The 23471-nt window shown below is 39.7% G+C and overlaps 1 protein-coding gene across 1 annotated transcript in view; it reads left to right on the plus strand.

Moving 5' to 3' along the window:
- The window catches only part of LOC148374574 (laminin subunit alpha-3-like), a 107768-nt gene that overhangs the window by 23188 nt on the left and 61109 nt on the right, over nt 1-23471 (plus strand). The window contains exons 8-21 of the mRNA XM_088338082.1: nt 745-863; nt 1068-1158; nt 5021-5152; nt 6037-6078; nt 6168-6215; nt 6407-6541; nt 7841-7975; nt 9257-9391; nt 9459-9511; nt 10998-11097; nt 18031-18083; nt 18179-18284; nt 21219-21318; nt 21406-21562. Of these exons, the coding sequence (XP_088194208.1) occupies nt 745-863; nt 1068-1158; nt 5021-5152; nt 6037-6078; nt 6168-6215; nt 6407-6541; nt 7841-7975; nt 9257-9391; nt 9459-9511; nt 10998-11097; nt 18031-18083; nt 18179-18284; nt 21219-21318; nt 21406-21562 (1406 nt within the window). The remainder of the gene's footprint in view (nt 1-744; nt 864-1067; nt 1159-5020; nt 5153-6036; nt 6079-6167; nt 6216-6406; nt 6542-7840; nt 7976-9256; nt 9392-9458; nt 9512-10997; nt 11098-18030; nt 18084-18178; nt 18285-21218; nt 21319-21405; nt 21563-23471) is intronic.

Consider the following 23471-nt stretch of genomic DNA (forward strand, 5'->3'; position numbering starts at 1 on the left):
GGCAATGGGTACCAATGTTGTATAAATCAGCCAAGGCTCGAACCAGCGACCTTCCGGTTTCGAGGCAGGCGCTCGACCCCAAGGCCACCGAGCTGGTTAAACCCATTCTATTGTTATTTGACCTAAAATAAAAGTCCCAGACAAGCTGTTTAAGTCAATACAAAAAATAAGAAAACTATAAAAAAAGGCACCTGGGCTTTTTTGCTGAAGTTTGACGAAGCTTTAGCTCCTTACTATAATAGATGTGTAATCTAACAGCAAAGTTCACAAATTTAGGTAAACATTTTCATGAAATAAAAAGCAGAAATAAGGGCAGCATGGCAGCGCAGTTGTTAACGCATGGGTCATGAAATCGAACCTTCTTGTGTGGAGTTTGCATGTACTCCCCCTGCTTGCGTGGGTTTCCTCCGTGCACCCCGGTTTCCTCACACATTCCAAAAACATGCATGTTAGGTTAATTGGCTGGTCCAAATTGTCCCTACATGTGAATGAGCGAGTGGGTTGTCTGTCTCTGTGTGCCCTGTGGCTGGCCACTGCCCGAAGATAACTGGGATGGGCTCCAGCACCCCCGCGACCCTGTTGAATGAATGAAGGAATAAAAAAGCAGAAATACTTCAAATATTTTTTTCTTTTGTATTTGAGTATTTCCCCTATCACTTGACAAGTAGATTTTTTACTGTTAATGAATGTAATTGTAGTTGTGTGCGGAAATCCATTTGTCTGTGTTGGGGTTTTCCTCCTCAGCCTGCCAATGCTTTGCTCACGCTGCTGACTGTTATTACGACCCAGAGGTAGAATCCAGAGGAGCAAGTTTTGACATCTCTGGTGGCTACAGTGGAGGGGGCGTTTGCATCAATTGCCAGGTATGAAGCACTTGTTATGTCTAAACAGTGTCTGTTTGTGTTTTTGATGAGGAGGAAGAAAATTATTACCCTAACCTCAAATCATCCAACTTCCTATACTCAATGATTCTCCCCACAACTGATATTAAAATACATCAACTGAATACACATTATGCTTGCGACCAATGACTTTTTTGTGGTCATTCATTTTCGTTTCCATCTCAGCACAACACTGCTGGTGTGAACTGTGAGCGATGCATTGACGGCTATTTCAGACCTTATGGCATCGCCCCTGAGTCGCCCACTGGATGCATACGTGAGTCCAATTATTCTCCAGTGGAACCAGCAACACAGAAACTTTATTTCATTTTATATGTCATTATAAAAGCATATTTTTCCTCAGAAAATATATCATTATTTAAACCTTTATCGTGGGTCTCATGCAAGTGAAAGACTTATGTTACCATGACAACCAGTTACAGACTCAGGAGACTTCCATAAAAAGTTCATTTGAGAGTTCAATGCGCCTTAATGTACATGTATGTACAATTTTTTGCAAGATAATTCCGAGGTGTATATGTTTATATATACTATCGAGGTGCAATTCTGTAGTAAAGTGCGTTGTGCTGTGGGTCGCAGCCTAAAAATTTTGGCCTGCAGTTTGTAGTTTGTAGGAGAACAAAGCAAACACCTTATGAATTCCACTATGTTCTGACATTTCCATTAGCGATAAATTATCTCTGCTTACCTTTTATCGTCAGCATGCTTTCAATAGTAGGGCGTTCTCTTAGGTGTGCATTATTTGAAGGAGTCTTTTGATTTTCACCAATCTCAAACGGTTCTTTCGTTGGTAGTGTTCTTCAGTGTAAGGGTGGTTATTTTGTGAATTACCCTATTCCACACTTGTTTGTTCTCTCAAGTTACGGCTAATACAATTTTTTTGTGTCAGTTGGAATATACAGTTTTACTGATTACACTTGCATTACATTGGATGCAACAGGAATCAAACCCAGATTGCATTGTGGAGTGCGCTGGATTGTATCCACTAGGTCCCTAGAGATAAGGATGACACACAGAATATGTCTTAAGTCTTATCTCATCATCACAGTATTTTTGGAGTGAGTTCATTACCAAGAAATTCCAAACAAAATCTTAAATTCTGTGCTGAATGACGGTAGGGGCATTGTGGGAAGTAATTTGGTCATTCTGAATCGAATGAATAGATTAGCTTTGTAAAAGTAATTTTGTTCTCTTAAAATATATAAATTAACACATAGACTCAGGTATTCCAAACATGTATTACTTACAATGCTTAGTTAGAACTGAGAAAATGTGAAACAACATTCTCTCTACTCTTAAATATCTAGTACCCTGGCTAAAAAGTGTGATAATAAGACCTGTTGCCTTTTCTTGTGTTGTCTGTATCCCTAGTTGTCTAGTGAATAGGATCCGGTGCTCCCTCTTTTGTGATCTGGGTTTTGATTCTCGTTGCTTCCAATATTCCAAATTATTTTTATCTTTTTTCATCTTTTACCTTTACAGTCAAAATGTGTAACTAACCACGTCCAATTTCGTTGTCACAATATGTTCAACCCATTTTGTAACAATGATAATAAAGGTATATTCTATTCTATTCTACTCTTTTCTATTCTATTCTATTCTATTCTATTCTATTCTATTCTATTCTATTCTATTTTATTCTATTCTATCATGCAATTGTGAACAATTATCCATGTCCCTGGTGGTTAGGATTCATTGCTACCCGGTTTAATCCCAATTTCCACCATTATTCTGCAATTTTGGTCAGTGATAACATTTATCAAAGGATTTGTAATTGCACAAATATGGTAACGCATTTCCAATTTTGGCCGCATAAAAGATGCACTGGATTATCAAGCGCACGTTTACATTTTTGGCCAATTTAGGGTTATTGGGCGTTTTTTATAGTCCGGAAAAGACAGTAATTACATTTACTCCATTGTTTGTGTGGCAAGCACCTAGGGTGACCAAATATTTGTACACAAGCAGCTTTCCCTTACTGTTTTACTAATTCGGGTAACCAAGTAGTTTATTGTTATACAATATGACAAAGCCCCTGCCTAGAATTCTTGGATAATTTCTGAATAGTGCTTAATCCACAGACGTTAATCAGATTCTCCCCGCCGAGCTTTTCTAGTCGCCACTGAACACTATGAGAAATGCTGCAGAACAAATGAGGCGACAGGTGGTGATGTGTGCTGGAGCTGTTTGGATAAAAGAACAATGGGAGCCAGGGCTCTGCTCATGATACACAGCAGGTGTGTGCGTGCATGCGTGTATTTACAGCAGGATTTAAAACAGGACTATTAGTGTTGCTTTCTTTCTTACTTGAATCTCCTTCTTGGTCTCTAATGCATAAAAAAGGAAATACGAGCACGTCCAACATAAAATAGTTATATATAGAAATGTTCCTCATTGCTCTCAAGTGGGTCCTTCTCTTGTTTACGTTTCCCTTGCTCTTCCTGTCTGCTCCTCCTCATTGGAATAGCCCCTTTCGAAGTAAGGATTTAAAACGTATGGTGTACCAGGAACACAGTAAAAACGGGTTACAGAGATAACGTTGGGTAAAAACCATGCTTAGGCCTTCAACAAATAATGTTTTGGATACTTGACTATTCTGTCAATTATTTTACCCGTTAATGGCATACATTCCAAATGTTATAATCTCAGTCCTCTGTGTTCCAAAACGAGATATTCTAAGATTGTAAAAATAGAATAATTGCAAAATACTTTTCCTATATATAGAAAATTAAATTTTTATGTTTTATTTCTATACTAATATGTTTGCATAATGTTTCTGCTATATGTCATTGCACTTTGTTCATTGAAGCTGCACTTCCATTTTATCCCAGTCTACATGAACTACTATGTAAATTTGCTTATTAATCCATGTTCCCTTTGGGTTTCTGTTACTATTGTAGGAATTGTGTAGGACATTTTCCACTCTGGATATTACATGTTTGAGCGCTTGTCTTCAGGTAGACTAATCAGGACCATCAAGTAAAGAACTATTCGATTGAAAAAAACAGCTTCTTTCCAAAGGCAGTCACCCTCAATGCTTTGAAACTGGTATTTTATCTTGTAAATTTTCTTGAACCAGGATCAGGATGGCACTTTTTAATTTTGTTGTGCATTTGATGATACAATGATATGATGTTTCATTGATGTTACAATGACGAAATATCCTATTATTTAAACTTTTTTATTATTTAAAGTTTTTTTTACATGTTTATTCTGGAGTGCTTTGTCTAATCTTGTTGTAAAGAATGTTTTCTTCATTGTTATTAATTACAATAAAGATAAATCTATTGCATTTCAAAGTAAAAGCAAGTCGTCAATTCATAAAATTAAAGACCTTTATTGACATTTGATTTAATTCAAAAAGCTTCAAATTACCGATTATAAAGGTTTTTGAAAGATAAGAAATTTACCAAGTTTTAGCCCAATATTATTTCGACATATTTGATTTTCACATGACAAAAATGGGTTACTTGTTACTGTTGAGATGCTAACTTTCAAATCCAAAATGAATACAGTAATCCCTTGTCTGCTAAGGTTGCCCTCCAAGAAGGACCTATTCTAGGCAAAGTCTGCAAAGTAAAAATCTTTATTATTATTTTTTTATATGGTCCCACGCTGCTCTGGATGTGCACATGGCCCTTCCCGCGGATCTCCTCAGGTGCGTGCCCGTTGGGGCCCCGTGTTGATGCGGCGGCCTCGTGTCGACGCCGATCACTCCCGGTGGTTCGCCACAGTCAGCACCTAGCAGCTGGCTTAGAACTGGTGCGGACTAGGGAATTCCACTTTTTAATTAAAAAAAAGCATCACAAGTTCCCACTGTGGGTGTTGGGCCGGTGTGATTTCTGCCCAGCGCTTTGAATGTCAAAGTGTAGAAAGTCAATAAAGCGCATGTTAACGGCGGGAGTAACTGACTTTTAGCCAATCAGAATTCAGAGCACAATGCTCAATAAAAATCTGTGAACTGGCAAAAACCCAAAAACAAAACCGCGATAGAGCGAGGGATAACTGTACAATCGATTATTATTTGAAACAAAACTTGGTAATTAATTTGATAATTAATAAGCTGTGGATTCATTATTTATTAGGATTAACACAAATGCATCAATTTGTGTCGGCAGCCTGCCGGTGCGATGAGCGGACTGCAGCAGGCTGTGAAATGGGTTCCGGGAGGTGCATCTGCAAAGTGCAGTTTGCAGGAGAAAGCTGCCAGCACTGCGCAGACGGATACTATCACTACCCTCAGTGCATCTGTAAGCTCAAACTTGAAAAAATACAAATGTAAACATGAGTCCACTTGAATCCAAAACTGTTTATGTTTAATGGTAAGGAGTTGTTTCCCTAAAGTGACAAAGGAAAATGTTAGATCTGCCTTAAATGCACACACGTCACCGTTTTGGCCATTCGTCTTATTCTGGCTGCCCGAAAAGCTTGTAAGCCGAAAGCAACATTTTAGACGCACAAGTAGCATTTTCTCATCTTATCAGCGTCTCATGGTCATAAAGATAAAAGAAAAAAAAATCAAGGGTTAATTTCACGTTCCAATGTTTTGCTCTCTGTTTGATAGAGTAATTCAACTAGATTGACATTTAAGGTCTTACATTTCCATCAGCTTTAAATGTTAAATGACGTTAATAATCCTGTATCGCAGTTCAATAACACCAGAGATGCTCTGATTTTCCGCCCTGTTTTTTATTTCCTCTTTTTTTCCTCTTAGATTTGTATATTTTTCTATGTATAATTTTCCTCTCTTTTATTTTAGTGGGGTTTTTTTGGGGTCTTTGAGTTTGTCAGTACTTGTATGTTTACATGAATGTGAATTTTCAAAAATCACTTGAGAAGTTAGAAAGTGGCCTATAACTCTGAATTGGCATAAGGAGCCGTGCATTTTCTTTCTTTTTATAGAAACAACTTTAAAATGTGAATTTAAAGGACTCTATATTTTAATCTGCACCAATATTTATATTACATATTGTAATGTGTTGGAAATCAAAATGTATCAATTGTGAGATGTTTTTTCTGTGTTATGAAGCGTTTCTGTAATTATCTTCTTTGAACAACTAAAAAGTGCATGCTTTTGTACTAGATTTAAATAATGATTTTTTTTTCTTTATGTATTTGAATTTGGGCTAAACAGATTACCAGACAACAACTGTATCTCCTACTGGACCTATTATAGGTAGGCAAAGATTTGTTTCATCAGCATTAGTAAATAATGCTATTATAGTGTGCTAGCATTTTATTTTGCATTTCTTGTTCTCTGTTCAGTGCCTTTGAGCTGCCCTGTGGGTTATTTTGGCTCAATACGTTGTCAGAGTGAGTATGGTTGTATAACACCGGATAAACACACTTCTAATCCTATACCGCATTATTTTATTGTAAATTTTATGAGAATAACTGGAAATACAAATCCATTTATTAGTGACTCTACTGCACCTAAACTACCCCTACATTAGAAAAGTAGAGACTATTTTGATCTAACCATTTTTTTCCTTCTGCACATGCAGGATGTCAGTGTGACCATCGAGGCACAGAAAACGAGGTCTGCGACGCTTCAGGCAACTGCCTGTGTCGCCGCAATATAGAGGGCGAGCAATGTAACCGCTGCGAAGCCGGCTACCACTCCTTCCCAAACTGCCACGGTATGACACAAGCACACAAAAACTGCTTGTGTTTGTGGTTATGATTTGTATTTCATAATTACGAAGTGCTTTGAAAATGCGTGTCATGAACTTATTATCTAAGGAAAAATTTGACTCTTTGTCCTTTAAAGTTCTCAACTCCATCAGGTCACATGATATGCATTATATCAACAATAAAGACATACTAAAACTGTTGCTTTGTCTGCAAGGCCTAGCAGAGGCATTAAATCTACTAACTGAGAGAAGACTTTACTCAAGACCAGTAAAAAGCAGGTCTAAGTTGAGTTGTAAGTGTTAGAAAAATGGGACGGATTTAAAGATTAATAGTGACCCATTTATGGGTGGGTGATTCAGTTAAAAAGAGTATTTCCATATTTAAAATAGATTGTGAAAGTGACATTGAATTTCAGAGCATTGAATTACAGCTGCTCTGAAAGTACAAGAAGTAAGCTGTGTTCACTTCCACAATAGTGCAAGCACACCCCCAATTTGTGGGACACATTGGCAAAAAATAAAAAATAAAAACCTCCACGATATCACAAAATCTAAATTGAATATACTATCGATTTTTTTTTTATGTGTGATGGTATGAATTGATAAGGCTTGTATGTCATTCATTTACGTTGATTAGGGGCAGATACAGATAAATAAACTCTGAAAAACATAAATCTATGCGCATCTAACTTCTAGAACTGCTTTGGTTGGGAGAACAAGAAGGACGGATGGCCCGATCTGATCATTCAATCAGAAATTGGGCCTGATCACGTGGTTGCTGACTCACTCTTTGTCAAATGTGGTCTCCTGATTAGGACTTAGATGTATGCACTATTTTTCATGGACCGGATGTGGATGAGTGACCATCAGGACATCAATACTACCTGTATATCAGATGAGTTTCGTTATTCCTCACTATCTTTTTCTTTTTTTTAAATCTAATTTGGAAGCATCTGATCTGGACTCGATATCTGAATTCAAAACATGAAATTATTCTGACTTGGGCCTAAAAATCCTGTTTTAGACATCCCTAATAAGAACACTGCTGAGTTGATTACAATAGCGCAAGCACAACTATTTAAATGTACCTGTCTTTCAATGCTCCCATTAGGGTGTTTTTTTCCTAGACTTGCACTGAGCATAAAAGTAGGGCTGCATAAATCATTTGAGATAAATTATGGGTATTTTTTTTATGGGTTCTGATAAAAAAAAAACTTTTAAATTGTTAGCATTAGACAGATAAATGTCACAATTATCTACTTTTATATGCTGCAATGTTTATCTGTATTTTCTTCCCATCTCCAGCATGTGTTTGCGATGGGGCAGGTGTGACTGGGAACGACTGCAACAACAGTGGTCAATGTATTTGCCTCCCCAACTATGGAGGCCAGAGCTGCGACGAATGTGCACCAGGCTACTACGGCTACCCAGAGTGTGCTGGTGAGTTGTTTCAGAAGTAAATGTATTATTTCTTCTCTTGCAGTTCAACTCAATATCCCTTTGTTCAACTTTTAACCCAATGAGTCACTAGAAACAGTATAAAAAATGATGAAGGGAGATTGAAAAATCTTAGGTAGGCACTGTGACCCAAAATGTTGCACTGAAAGACAATTTAAGATTATCTTTAGCCGACAAGAGAGAAAAAACACATCAAGGCTAGACAAAGCTCAACAATATCTGTTTTTGTGTACAAGACAACGTTGAGGCTGTCTCTAATTTGTTTTATCTGTAAAAAAAAGTGTTTTGTGTGTTGGATAAAGGACAAAAATATCCACAGAAAACTGATATCTTTGGTCACATGTATTGTTGTAGAGATTAGTCAACTAATAGTCGTAATTTGGGCCTGGAGAAGCAAATCTGAGAGTCTGTTAAATTGCTGTATTGAAGCCCCTTCTTGCTATATAGGGTGTTCCAAAAGTCTTAGGAACATTTGGACATTGAATATCCCGGAAACTATTAAGGATTTAAAACACATCTGAATTTTAAATTCAGAAAGATTGTTATCTAAATTTTTACATGAAATGTTCAAAGATGCTAAATGTGATCAGCATTGGTCACATGACACACAGTAAGCCGATAGTCACATTCTTGCCAAAAGGGTCTCAGCATTGCATTGTCAATGATTGCAACAGCTTCTGTTATCTGTTATTTATTGCTCATCCACGTCTCTTGAAAAAGGGGGCACATAGACCAATCCTTTTACAAATCCCCACAAAAGAGATTGCTTGGTGTGAGATCAGAAGATCTTGGCGGCCAGGATATGAGATCGTGATCATTCTGCCCAGACTGTCCAGCCCTTCTGTCTGGCAATTATGATGTTTTACCATCCCATCTCACTATAAACTTTCTCTCTGATGGCTCCTTTCTAAAATGTCTGCAAAATACACGTTGACAGTCCACGGTTTAGTTTTTGCAAATCCAAGTATATAATATGCCTTTTCTGGTTGAGTGAGCGCCAGAAGAATACTCTTGGAACACCCAGTATTTGATTTCATTTTTACCAGAAAAACAAGTTTTGCTTCTCATGCATCTTTTGTAACCCACACATCCCTTTTTGTATTTAATACTGCCCCACGTACTTAATCAAATATGTTTACTGTCATAGATTGTACTTTGAGTGATCCAAAATATCCTGCTTTCCTTTTAAGGAATTAATATCCCTTAGAAAAGACAACTATGTATGTGAAGCTATCTGACCTTTTGAACACTTCATTTATTTAGCCTGCCAGTGTTCTTGGGAAGGCTCGTACAGAAGTCTTTGCAACCCGCTGTCTGGTCAGTGCCTGTGTCTGCCCGGAGTGGTGGGCCAGCAGTGCGACCACTGTGCTTCTGGACTCAACTTCCCCTTGTGCTCGGGTAACACACAAACAACATTGTTTTGCTTCAAATTTTGAGTTATTATTTTATCGCTTTGTGCTTGCAGCCTCCATCATTCAATGCAACCCACATGGGACATTGAGCACGGAACATCAAACGGTATGTGTGTTATGATTTGAGGATTGGTGAATTAACCCATTTGGGGGAGGTTCGAACTAGAGGCAAGGGTGCTCAAAAAGAAGGTGCTATCTGATAACATAACCATGATCAAAGTAGCAACGGAAAAAGTTGGCACGGAGGAATAACAAAATGTTACCAGAAACCAAAATTAACAAAGTCCAAACTAGAAACACAGAAACTGGAATTACACTGGGAAAAAAGACACTAGAAACAAACAAACTAACCTGACATGAAGGTGGATATGAAAATGACAATAAAGATCAGGATGACAATGGCAGACAAAATGAAAAATTGACAGTGACCTAGCAAACCTTTGGAGATCAAAATGTCTTTCATAGGGTGCAGAATAGCTGGGCACAGGTGTGTGGTGATTGGACACACTTGTGCCCCGTTCAAATCTCGGTTGGGTCCCTCTGGTGGTAGGAGGTGTGTCAGATCCGAACAATGGTAGAAATAATGCTAAGTATATAGTTTATAAACTCTGAAAATATGGAAGAAGACATCAATGAATTTTGAACTTGCAAGGAGAACATGAGAGAATTGTAGGAAAACCCCGATATTGCAAAATTTCAAATCTGTTCTAAGAGCCCAGCACTTAGCTCTTTCTTTTTACAAAATCTCCTATATTAAAAAAAATAAGCAAACCCGTCCTTATGGGTGTGGAAGAACAGCAATATTATTGGCCAATAGTGATAAAGATGTGAGCAGTGCACACTAGTCAAATCAACAAACAATATTGAGGTATAATAGTGAAATAACAAACTGACCTTTTCTGTGGCCTCTTATGAGGGTGTCCATTATTAAAACAGAATAAAATTATCAAATAATAATAATGATAACGATTATCATAAAATATTTATTTAACGATAGTCATGTCAAATCATGTTTTTTTATAGCTCGTAATCACAAGGAGTCTCAAAGGGATGCACAGGCCACATATTGCAGACTACAGACTATTATTACAACATCCCCTGATCTAAAACCTACATAAAGGCAAGGAAAAAATCAAAAACCTCAACATGAAGAAAATGAAGAAAACTTGAGAAGGGATCGCACATGAGGTAGTCCCGCTTCCAGTATAATTATGTTCTTACCTAGCTGAGTTGGGTACATTCCTACTGATTTTTAATCTTTCAGAAGACCTGACAAACAAATATATTTTTAATTTAGCTCTGTGAATGTTTTTGGTGTCTTTTTGATAAATTACCTAGCTGTGTTGCAAAAACTACATCAAAGCCAAATGAATAATTGAGTAAATGCCCCTTTACCTCTTGAAAGTTAAGACTAATTCATATAAAGGAAAGGAGACTTCCTTTCCATTTTGAAGGAAGCAAAATAGATGTTAATGACACACTTTTTCAGGTGGCAGACTCCCTCTCGTGGAGGATATTTGCAGTAGATACTCAATCATTGAAAAACTAGAAAATCCACACATTTAAGTTTACTGATACCCCCTGTTTTTCAGGGTTTCTGCCAGTGCCGACCCCACGCAGAGGGCTTCTTATGTGACAGGTGTAAGCCACTGCACTGGAACCTGGCAGCTGACAATACAAATGGCTGCGAAGGTAACGTTGATAGAAGACTTTTGTCACCAGTTCTTTTGTATATTTTTGACATCCTTGTGAAATGATCTGCATTTATATAGCGCTTTTCAAGTCAATGACTTCCCAAAGCGCTTTACATTGTGCTTCACATTTCCCAATAGCGGCCGTGATCTGTGCAGCCGACATGCAATGGTAAGGAACAGGGTCTAACACATACAGTAGAAACCTGTCCTGGGGTTTGTTTTTACGTTTGAGTAGAAACCCCTTTGGGTAAAGTCAAACCCACGGCTGTTTTTTCTATTTTTGGGGCGTGGGTTTGTCTCCCGTACATATTTCTAAATGATAAAGAAGGATCGTAAACATCATGCTTTGGAGTTTCTTATTTGAGCCTATGTAGAAAGTGTTCTTTTAAAATTTGCAGTTCTGTATTAAGTGTCTGCGAAGCGTGTCAGTTTGGATATTTGGATTTTTTTTCTGGAGACGCCCATTTACATCAATAGAATTACCGTAAAAAAACAAACAATTAAAAGTGCAACAAATCATTTAAATATTTGACTTATCCGTCTATTATTGGTCAATTTATCAGTTAATGAGATAAAATGTGTTTTTATTTCTATTCTCTGTTGAAAAACAGATCATTGCAAATAGAGATTGTATAAGATATGAGATAATTGTAATTTAGCGACCTGCACAGGGTCACACAATTTTGAAAAATGTTCATCATTACTTTTCTAAAGTAAAAATCAAAACGCTTTTCTGGCCCAAATTGTTACACCTCCTTAATGGTAACTTGCACTTCTACTAGTACTACTTTTTACTTTACTACTTTTACTCCAAAGACGGCCTCTTTGTTAGACCTCATCTCATCTCATCTCATTAGCTGTACCGCTTATCCTCAGTAGGGTCGCGGGGGTGCTGGAGCCCATCCCAGCAATCATCGGGCAGTGGGCAGGGGACACCCTGAACTGGTTGCCAGCCAATCGCAGGGCACACAGGGACAGACAACTCACTCGCTCATTCACACCTAGGGACAATTTGGACCGGCCAATCCACCTGAATTGCATGTCTTTGGAATGTGGGAGGAAACGGGAGTGCCCGGAGGAAACCCACGCAAGCACGGGAAGAACATACAAACTCCGCACAGTAAGTCCGGTAGCTGGATTTGAACCCACACAGGAGGTTCCCAAGACCTTAGAACTGTGCCGCACACGCGCTAACCACTGCGCTGCCGTGCTGCCCTTTTGTTAGACCTATAACACTGAATTTTTCAATTGAAGACTGGCCAGTAATGTCAACAAAAAACATACATGTGGACTGACCAATATTATTAAGAAGAAAAATAAATGTGTCTAAAAAGACTTAAGTTAATTTTTTTCTATATCAGTGAGATGAGCTAAACCCATCTCCTATTGTGAAGGATTGTTAAATATGGACACGTATTGACTGTTAAGAAGCACATATTCTGAGGATTTGTGAAATGTATTATTCAAAAGTATCTAAAAAGGTATTTAAATATTTGTTGATTGTTAATGCAAAATTGATTAGTTTTTCCACTTCTACACACAGTATAACTTTGGTGGCAGTTAAGAGTGGAATAGGATTCCTTATATTACATGCTGTTTGTATTGCTTTTAACCTTTGTGTAATTTATGATGTGAGTCAAATGTGCATTTTCCTCTCTTTTTCTTTGCTAAAGAGCTATTGGTAATCAATATCAAACCAAATACATCAATCTTATGACAATTAGAATAGTCTTTTTTGTTATTGATAACAACATAAGAGAACATAGTTTGAAAAGGAGATTAGACATGGCACTCCTGGATAAACGCATAATACAGATTTAAAAGATAAATAGGCAACAATATTTACAAGGTTGTGCCTCGAGACTGGTCTAAGTTGTAAGTGCATCGGAAATCTTGTGTAAGCTTCAGTGGTAATAGAACAGTGACGTGAAGTCAGGGGGGGCAGGTGAGGCATAGTAAGTATATAATTTTAAAAAATCATAAATTTATATCTAATCAGTGTTCAAATTCTTTCTTATTCAACTTCACAATTTATGGATTTTATTTTTCAAAAATGCTGAATATCCACATTAATTTATGAATATCATTAATATAATTTGTTCGTAACATATTACTCAGCTGAGCGTCTGCAGCTACAGAGGCGTGCAGTTTTCTTGCCTCGTGGCGATCGTGAGACCAAGGATTCTGATTTGATTCACATTTTGGCACCAAACAATAGAATTAGTGATAGTATTAGCAAGCTACAATAACAGCAAGTCAAGCCATCCATTTTTTTTTCTCGTTGCATTGATGCTTTTTTCCCAAAAAATGAGTGCTTAGACTTCATCTAAAACAGGTCAGGAACTAATGGCTCGCGAACCATATAAGGCTCTATTCATAAGTACATTATATGGCTCAGAGATAGCATTTGAATGCAGCATATTTCACTGTGATGTTCCCAAAATAGGTGGTGTGATTCCGATTTTAGTATATGCAAAGCAGAAGCAACACTGAATATGTGTGTGTTTGAGTCCTGTATATATGGGGCACTTTTTCAATTACGGTTTATCGTCAGGGTGTCAAACCGAATTACCCCGTTTTGGCAGTAAGTCCCTAAAGAAATCCTTAAAATGGAAGCTCAATTAACCATATATGTTCACTGTTGAGATACTTTATGATGAAAAATCTGTAAACATGTGAAAATACCAGCAAAGGGCCCGGTCACACAGCCGTTTGCGTCTGTATCGCGGGTAAAAGATTTTTTTGCCTGTGGTTGCCCGCGATGGAAAATGCGCAAAATTGGCCAACCCGCTGTTCATCGGTGGTATGCCCGCAAAACAGACGCCGGCGACTGTTCTGCTTCCTCATCGCGTCATTTCTGCATCATTTTCTCGTGTGGACCACGGGTATAAAAGCTCCCGAGCCGGTGTTGTGCCCAAATCCGACTCCTACGCAAAATACCCCCCCCCCCCCCCCCCTCGCGTGAACGCGCATTCTGCTGCGATCGCTTTTGTTGGAAGCGTGCATTGACGTTGGTGACTTTTTCATCTGCGTTAACAAACGCATTTTGAAGTATACAATCGCACTTTGTTTAAATAAACGCGTTATATAGACTAGGATCTCCCGATTGTTATAATTAGCTCGCTTTATTGTTTTAATAAGCGTTTTATATAGAATACGATCGCTTTTTTTGGAAGCGCAGCAGAATGCGCGTTCACGCGAGGGGGGGAGGATTTTATATACGGTGTGCATTACCGTTCGATTACGTTCACAACAAAAACAAAGACAGAATGGTTTAAGTTGTATTACATTCCCAACAAATGCAAGACGAAGTGGTTTTGGTTATATGTTCGCCATTACATTCCCTAAAAGTGATATAAAAGTGAGATAAAACGAGGTAAAAGTGGTTGTAGTAGCAAGGGGATGCAAATCTCGGCAGGGATGCATTTCTCGGCATAACACCGGGCTGTAGAAATCATAACCGCTCAAGACACAGTCCCGTGAAGATCAAGATTTTAAGCTATGGCACCGAAGAAGCCAATATGTTATTATTGTAATAGTTTTTCATTTTGATTTTATTATCTTGTTATGAAATGAAAAGAAATGTCAAGAAATAAAAATGGATTAAGACGAGGTCACTACGCTGACAGGGATCCATGTTCACCCCCTTGACGTCTCGAGCACAACTGACGTGTGCTCGGCAAATCGCGCTGTATATACGCGGAGAAAGGCGTTTGACAGTCACACGCGTAACACGCTAATTTCACGTAATAACACCGCGATACAGGCACAGAACATGCTATTACCATGCTCCACCCACGATTACCCGCTGAAATTTCCCGTCCTACCCATGTGTAACCACGCCCTGGCCGCGGCCAGAGCACGTCGTTCCGCGTCATTTCCGCGTCATTACCTCGTGTGCCGCCCGCGGTTAACACGTGCTCAAAGTTTTGAGCAGCTCAAAACTTTTTCGCGCGGCCAACCGCGTGTAAATTTCCGACCGTGAGTAAAGCACTGCTGTATCTCGTCTATATGGCGGTCTCAAAGCGTCCAACGGCGCCCAACAGCGTCTGCTTCACGGCCAGAACTTTGAGCACAGATACACTCGTGAAAGGCTGTGTACCCGTGCTCTAAAGTATTGAGCAGCGCAAAACTTTTTCGCGCTGCCAACTGCGCGTGAATTTCCGACCGCGTGTTAAGTACTGCTGTATCTCGTCTGTATGGCGATCTCAAAGCGTCCAATAGCGTCCGCCTCACAGGCAGAAATTTCTGGCCGTGATTCAGCCGCAAACGGCTGTGTGACCGGGCCCAAACAACTCAGAGCAATTTAATTGTGTGAGCGGTAGAGGTGGGCAGATCTCTGCACAAGGCGTAAGGCTCTCCCTTCAGTCTCTCGCTCAGTGCAGTCTGCTGTGAAGGTAAATATGATGATAACCTTCTCGTTTGCAGTATTTTGTGACATTTTTATAAAAGCACTCATGCACCTTGTTTTTAAAACATTATTTAGGACAAAATGAGCCTTAACACAAGTTACTGAGTGAGGGAGAGAGATTTTAAGTGATGTATTAATCGGACACAGGCTGTGGCATTGTTTTTATTAGATTAATTTTGGTCGAATCATCAAACGTTCACACAGTGTAATAAAATGTGGTGAAGAATTAGCTTATGTTTGGAGATTGCGTTTAATGGTTTCTTTGAATTTTGTCTCTCAAAAAATAATATTTTTAATATTTTTGCTTTTATGGCTATTTTGGGTCAAAAAGGTTTCCGACCCGTGATCTTTAAGTAAAGGTAAGACAATGGTTTTTTTTCTATGCTTTCTACGCAGTTTATATATTGCTTTTTTGATCAGTCAATTAATTGATGAATAAAATGTAGGTTCATTTATTTTTAAATCTGACTGTTCCTTAGGGGCCGGTCACACAGACATTTGCGGCTGAATCATGGCCAGAAATTTCTGCCTTTGAGGCGGACGCTATTAGACGCATTGAGATCGCCATTCAGACGAGATACAGCAGTGCTTAACATGAAGTCGGAAATTCGCGCGCGGGTGGCAGCGCGAAAAAGTTTTGCGCTGCTCAATTCTTCAGAGCGCGGGGTACACAGCCTTTCACGAGTGTATCAAAGTTGAACCACGGCCAGAAATTTCTGAAGCAGATGCTGTTGGGCGCTGTTGGACGTTTTGAGACCGCCATATAGACGAGATAGAGCAGTGCTTTACTCGCGGTCGGAAATTCACACGTGGTTGGCCGCGCGCAAAACTTTTGAGCTGCTCAAAAGTTTGAGCACGTGTTAAACCGCGTGCCGAACACGTGGTCAACACGAGGTAATGACGCGGAACGACGTGCTCTGGCCGCGGCCAGGGCGTGGTTACACATGGGTAGGACGGGAAATTTCAGCAGGTAATCGTGGGTGGAGCATGGTAATAGCATGTTCTGCGCCTGTATCGTGGTGTTATTACGTGAAATTAGCGTGTTACGCGTGTGACAGTCAAACGCCTTTCTCCGCGTATATACAGCGCGATTTGCCGAGCACACGTCAGTTGTGCTCGAGACGTCAAGGGGGTGAACATGGATCCCCGTCAGCGTAGTGACCTCGTCTTAATCCATTTTTATTTCTTGACATTTCTTTTCAAGATAATAAAATAAAAATGATGCCATAGCTTGAAATCTTGATCTTCACTGGACTGTGTCTTGAGCGGTTATGATTTCTACAGCCCGGTGTTATCCGAGAAATGCATCCCTGTCGAGATTCGCATCCCTACTTTTACCTCGTTTTATCTCACTTTTAGGGAATGTAATGGCGAACATATAACCAAAACCACTTCGTCTTGCACTTGTTGGGAATGTAATACAACTTAAACCATTCCGTCTTTGTTTTTGTTGTGAACGTAATCGAACGGTAAATCCCCCCCCTCGCGTGAACGCGCATTCTGCTGCGCTTCCAACAAAAGCGATCGTATTCTATATAAAACGCTTATTAAAACAATAAAGCGAGCTAATTATAACAATTGGGAGATCCTAGTCTATATAACGCGTTTATTTAAACAATAAAGTGCGATCGTATTCTACAAAATGCGTTTGTTAACGCGGAGGAAAAAGTCACCAACGTCAATGCACGCTTCCCACAAAAGCGATCGCAGCAGAATGCGCGTTCACGCGAGGGGGTGGGGAGGGGTGGATGTGTTGCGTAGGAGTCGGATTTGGGCACAACACCGGCTCGGGAGCTTTTATACCCGTGGTCCACACGAGAAAATGACGCAGAAATGACGCGATGAGGAAGCGGAATAGTCGCCGGCGTGTTTTGCGGGCATACCACCGATGAACAGCGGGTTGGCCAATTTTGCGCATTTTCCATCGCGGGCAACCACGGGCAAAAAAAAACCGCAAAACTTTAGCCGTGATTCAGCCGCAAATGTCTGTGTGACCGGCCCCTTACCAGACACGTAGCTCAGCACACGTCATTGTAAAATAAAGATTGTAAATGCCGTGCAATAAAATCCATAGTACATCCAATAACTGCGTGACCTGCACATCATTGTTTTTCATTTTGAAATTACTTAAGGAGGCAAGTGTTTTTAAAATCTGTTAACTTATATTAATTTATCTCATAGTCAGAATGTTTCAATGCTCACACGTGGCTTTTTTTAATATAAAAAGGAGCCACCTGGGCTGCATGTTTTTCCCTGATCCAACCCGTAGCAAGAATGTGACCTCAACAACAGGAGGGGAAAAAAACGTTTCTAAAGAATGCTTCTGGTCGCTTGCGGCTGGACATTTATGGGAATGTTTTTATTTCACTTGGTAGCCTTTAAACCTCCCAAGGAGCTTTAGTGTTTTGGCCCTTCACCCATGAAAGTCATTCTATGCTGTAATCAGAGCCTATTCTTCAGATCCTAACCTTTCTCTTTTCTCTTTTCTTTTTCTTTTTTTTCCTGTGTATTTAATTTCAGAATGCAGGTGTGATGTCAGAGGGACGCTGAGCGGGGTAGGAGAATGCGAGCAGGTAGTCAGGATGTCTGCTTATAGATAGACAACTTTGATATTTTCTTAAAATGCTCAGACTTCCTCATAACTTTTTACTGTTTTCTATATCGCCAGAGAAGTGGACAGTGCCATTGCAAGCCTCATGTGGGCGGAAGTACGTGCAACATTTGTGCTAAAGGCTACTTCCTGCTGCAGAAAGGGAATTATTTTGGCTGCCAAGGTGAATCCACAGTTACATATTCATTCTAAATCAGTGGTTTTTAATGTTTTTTTTAATTTACTGAAATACCTCTGTTAAATCATTATTTTACCAAAGTAATCCTAACCAGCTCACAGTTTCGGAGGGTTGGGGGTACTAAAATACTAATAATAAAAACAACACTTTTTTAAAGATTATTTGATGTGATTCATTAAACCTTTTAGCATTGTTTTATGATGGTCTTACCTTTTCCTACCTGGAAGTAAAATTATATGACAAACAAAATGACTATAAATTTAGGGGATTGAATGTAGTAAAGTTAAAATAATTATGAACTCATGTTGGGCAGCACGGCGGCGCAGTGGTTAGCGCGTGTCCTGCACAGTTCTGAGGTCATGAGATCGAACCTTCCAATGCGGAGTTTACATGGTCTCCCCGTGCTTGCACATTCCAAAAATATACTTGCCAGGTTAATTGGCTGGTCCAAATTGTTCCTCGGTGTGAATGAGCGAGTTGTCTGTCTCTGTGTGCCCTGTGACTGGCTGGCAACCAGTTCAGGGTGTCCCCTGCCCACTGTCTGGAGATAGCTGTGATGGGCTCCAGCAACCCCGCAACCCTACTAAGGATAAGCGGTGCAGATAATGGATGGATGAACTCATGTTAAGCTCGTAGGTAATTAAGCTTGTTATGACTATTTTGTCAAAACACTGTTTATTTTAGTATTCTTTATAGTAAACTGAGGAATCTATCTATGAAATCTATCTTCCATTTGCTATATAAGATAATTTACTTGTTTTTTTGTATTGTGTGAAAACATTAAAACAATTAAATTAAAGTACTAAAATGTAATGTTTAAAGTTAAAATTAGCTTAATTGTTATCATAATAGTTGTTATTATATATCACATATAATATTTTAGAGTTTTTAATGATAAAATAGTTACATACTTTCACTACATTAATATTTTAATGCTTAAAAAATGTTTAAAAAGAGAAAAAGTTATAGGCCAACTGAAAAACCTTTGTTGGGGGCTAGAGTAAACCTATAAACTATTAAAAGACGACTTGTAAAGGGTCAAAATAAGTATCCTTTAATAATTTAAAATCAATAAATTTCTTAACGGGACAGTGTATGATCTAGTGCAGGGGTCTGGAACTTATGGCTCTTTTCATGAGTACATATGGCTCAGAGTCAAAATAGATTTGCACAATTATTTATTGGCGCCCATCCCAGCCATCTCCGGGCAGTGGGCAGGGGACACCCTGAACTGGTTGCCAGCCAATCGCAGCTGCAAATCACATTAGTTCTCGCAGCTAGCTGCGTTCTTCATCGACGCACGAGCTGAGTGATCCACCGCTAAGAGTCGTACAGCTGGGCGATTTTACGTCCGCCCGGGATGATCGGAGACAAATTCACGACAGGGTTTTTATTTGCGCAGCACCGCGGGTGCCGTTCGGTCGCTTCTGCGAGCGAGCCCCTAACCCGCGGCGCGGGTACTTTCGGGCGCGATACGCACGACACCGACACAGTGACGTGGGTCCCGCGCACATCCGCCGCCTTTCGCCCGCCGTGCGCAGACGGCCGCCTGTCGTCGCGCCGCGCTACTGGGTTCGTCGGACGAGCGGGCTCCCCCCAGTTACGGGGGTAGCCCGATCACGCCCGCCGCCTTTTCGCGCGTCGCGCCGTGTGACGCCGCGTCCGCCGAACTCGCTCCGTCGCGCGGCCCGGGAGTGACCTCGGCCGACTTGTCTCAAAATATATGGTCTGGCTCTCTCCTTTCAAAAAATCAAAACATTTTTGCTTTTATGGCTTTTAGGGTCAAAAAGGTTACCGACCCTTGATCAAGCGCCTCCCTGTGGTAAAAAAAATCATTAAAAAAACAACAACATTGATTTAATTATTTAGCAAACATACATAAGCTATCATATGCATATTTTAGAATGCTTGTAAATTTAAAAATTTGCATTTAGTATACAAATGTGTCTCGCCTATTTTGGTCAATTTGAGTCTGTATAGTTTCTATTCCTCCTTAAACTTTTACTTATTTTTGCTTTCCCCACACAATGCAGTGAAATAAAGTTGTCAAATAATACACACTGTCCCTTTATGGTACTGGTATTATTTGATTTACAATGATTATATTATCCTAAAATGTAAAAACTACTTTATAATCACCTAACTATAAGTCTCTTTGGAGGATAATTGGCACCAGCCCAAAAATGCATGATTAGTAAAGAAGAAACATATATAATCCACGCCTGGAATATAAGTCTTAAAAAAAGAAAATAGCAATTTAAAACAAAAATAAAACCGAAAACACAATATGCTAAGGCTACAACAACGTGCATATCTTAGAAACGCTGGAATACGCCAGTAACGATGTAACATATCAGCAGTTATTCAGATAACTCTAGCATAAAAAACATGCTCACCAAGCCATCGGCTTCTTTCCAAATCACTAAATCCTAAGAAAACTTTTACCGGTAAACAACGTTTCCAACTCGGGACGATAAGCTACTTCCTCTTTCTACTTCTAAAAATATCCTTCCCACAACATATTATCATCACAGGCCTAGAGTGCACTTTTGCGATTCAGTTTGAAAGTAACTTGCGAAATTATACATTCCTGGTAATAACTATTTAAAACCTAATTATATAATAATGTGTTTATAATTTTACATTCAAGTCCAACTGGTGGTTAAGTCGCACCCCCGGCCATACTATGAAAAAATACGTAGAATCCGGAAAATACGCTACTTCCATTAAACTGCCTCTTTAAAATGATTTGATATCATGGGCGCCATCAGGCTGTACACAGGAAATGGTGCCCGTATGACCCTAGTGGTTAAGGGATCCAACTAACCAACGAACCCCCTGTAGTACCTTTATGTAACCGAATTTGGGAACCATAGTTGTAGATGAAAAATAATTCAAATAATGCTGAACCACTTGCAGCTTGTGGATGTGACATCGGTGGCGCCATCAGCACAACTTGTGACCCGAATTCTGGTCAATGCCATTGCCGTAGTAACATTGGTGGCCTCCAATGCACACAGTAGGATTTTTCATATACATGTCAATATCCTCTTGTCATAACTTGTATGAACATTTTTGATTTCAATCAATGGGTTTTCCTGTTTAGGCCTGCACCAGGATATTATTTTCCCAGCTTGCATCAGTTCAAGTTTGAGGCAGAAGATGGCACCACATCAAAGTCCAGGCCTGTGCGTTTTGGTTATGACCCCCAAGAGTTCCCAGGGTTCAGCTGGAGAGGTTATGCTGAACTGTCCCTTGCCCAGGTGAACAGTGAGCAAGCATTTTAATGATCTATCAAGAGGTTTCCAAACTTTTCAAAATGCGGGCCAGATTTGGTCATCTGAAAATGTGTGAGGACCGACGATTCAACCTGGCAATCTTTGAACTGACTTTAAAAATTCACCCTCTGTAAAAGGTTGGCAGTGCATAGTGATCAGCATCGCGACATTGTAGCTCACCTTTGTAGCATTTTCGTTTGACTCACAGGGTCTTGTGAAAAAGAGCTGCTGTGCCATTAAAACAGCTTTCAGTTGCACCACCTTTTCTCAGAGTTCGTTTCCAGTTAGCTCTTTGGAGTCGGCATGTTTTGTCTGGCAGTGCCTTTTGAATTTATATTCTTTGAAAACAGCCAGAGTCTCTTGACAAATTAGGCAGACTCACTTCCTATGGATTTCACCTGGTCTAGTGAGACAAACACTACTTTTATTGTTAATTTTCAAACAATAAATAATGAGTTAAGTCTTGTGTGCCCAGCAACAAATAGCGACAATTGATGATGAAACAATACCAAATCCCTTTTTACAGAGGCAACTAAAAGATGGGAAACGCTTATCAGCCAAAATGACTTTTCCCAAATTACTACAGTATAAAAAAAACATAATTAGGGAGGAGGCAACAAAATCATTCATCCAACAGTATATAAACCCAGTATTTCCTGAGAAAGCACTGTCCAATAAAATGTAATAATAATGAAATGCAATACAGTTTTTATCATTACACACATATATATATATATATTTTTCTTTGATACCATATTTCTCTTCTGGCAATTCAGTTTACCATTTCTCAAATGTCAGGTTCCTGATTTTAATATAGCCCCTAGTAGGCATATATCGTCCTTGGCTCTACTATCGTATGATCACTGGTACCATTACCTTAGATAAGGCTGTACCAATCACCTGAAGAATTCATCTTAAAGGTGGAGTGCATGGTTTAATAATAATAATGATAATAATCATGCATTTTATTTAAAAGCGCTTTTCAAGCCACCCAAGGACACTGTACAGACAATGAAAAATATTAAATAAAAACAAGACATAAAATCATAAAAACATAGGAAGTGGAGAAGCTATGTGTTGTAGGCAGTCCTGAACAGGTGTGTTTTTAGACGGGACTTAAAAGTGGAGAGAGGTGTGCAGTTTTGGAGGTCCGGAGATAGATTGTTCCAGAGCTTTGGAGCAGCCCGAGTGAAGGCTCTGGCTCCCATGGTGCTCAGGTGGGCAGGGGGCACTGACAGTCGGAGGGAGGACGAGGATCTGAGGGAGCGAGTGGGGACGTGCACCTGGAGAAGGTCGGACAGGTAAGGAGGGGCCAGGTTGTGAATGGCCATATACGTATATAGGATCAGTTTGTAGCTGATGCGATGTTGAACAGGAAGCCAGTGTAGCTGTTGGAGAACGGGGGTAATGTGCTGCTGGGAAGATGTTTTTGTGATGATGCAAGCTGAGGCATTTTGAACCAGCTGAATTTTATGGAGGGACTTTTGAGGAAGGCCGAAGAGGAGAGCATTGCAGTAGTCAAGGCGGGATGTGACAAGACTGTGGACAAGAATAGCAGTGGTGAGGGGGGTGAGGGATGGGCGGAGTCTGGTAATATTGCGGAGGTGGAAATAAGCAGTGCGGGTGATAGTGTTGATATGTGAGTGGAAGGTAAGCATGCTATGAGGGGATTGAGCTGGCAAGTGGTGGGCTTGGATTTGAGTATGAGGTTGGATAATTCAGCAGTCGTGGGTGGAGCAAAACTGGAGAAGAAGTGACAAGGAGAAGGAAATTCAGATGGGGAGGGAGCAGACAGGTTTTGATGGAGTTGGTGATGAATCTTAAGGATTTTGTGATTGAAGTAGTCCATTATGGAGTTGCAGGTTGTTGTGGAGTACAGGTGGAGGGGGAGAGA

Source organism: Urocampus carinirostris, chromosome 1, assembly GCF_059441175.1.
Source record: "Urocampus carinirostris isolate Australia breed hairy pipefish chromosome 1, RoL_Ucar_1.0, whole genome shotgun sequence".
Taxonomy (NCBI): Eukaryota; Metazoa; Chordata; class Actinopteri; order Syngnathiformes; family Syngnathidae; genus Urocampus; species Urocampus carinirostris.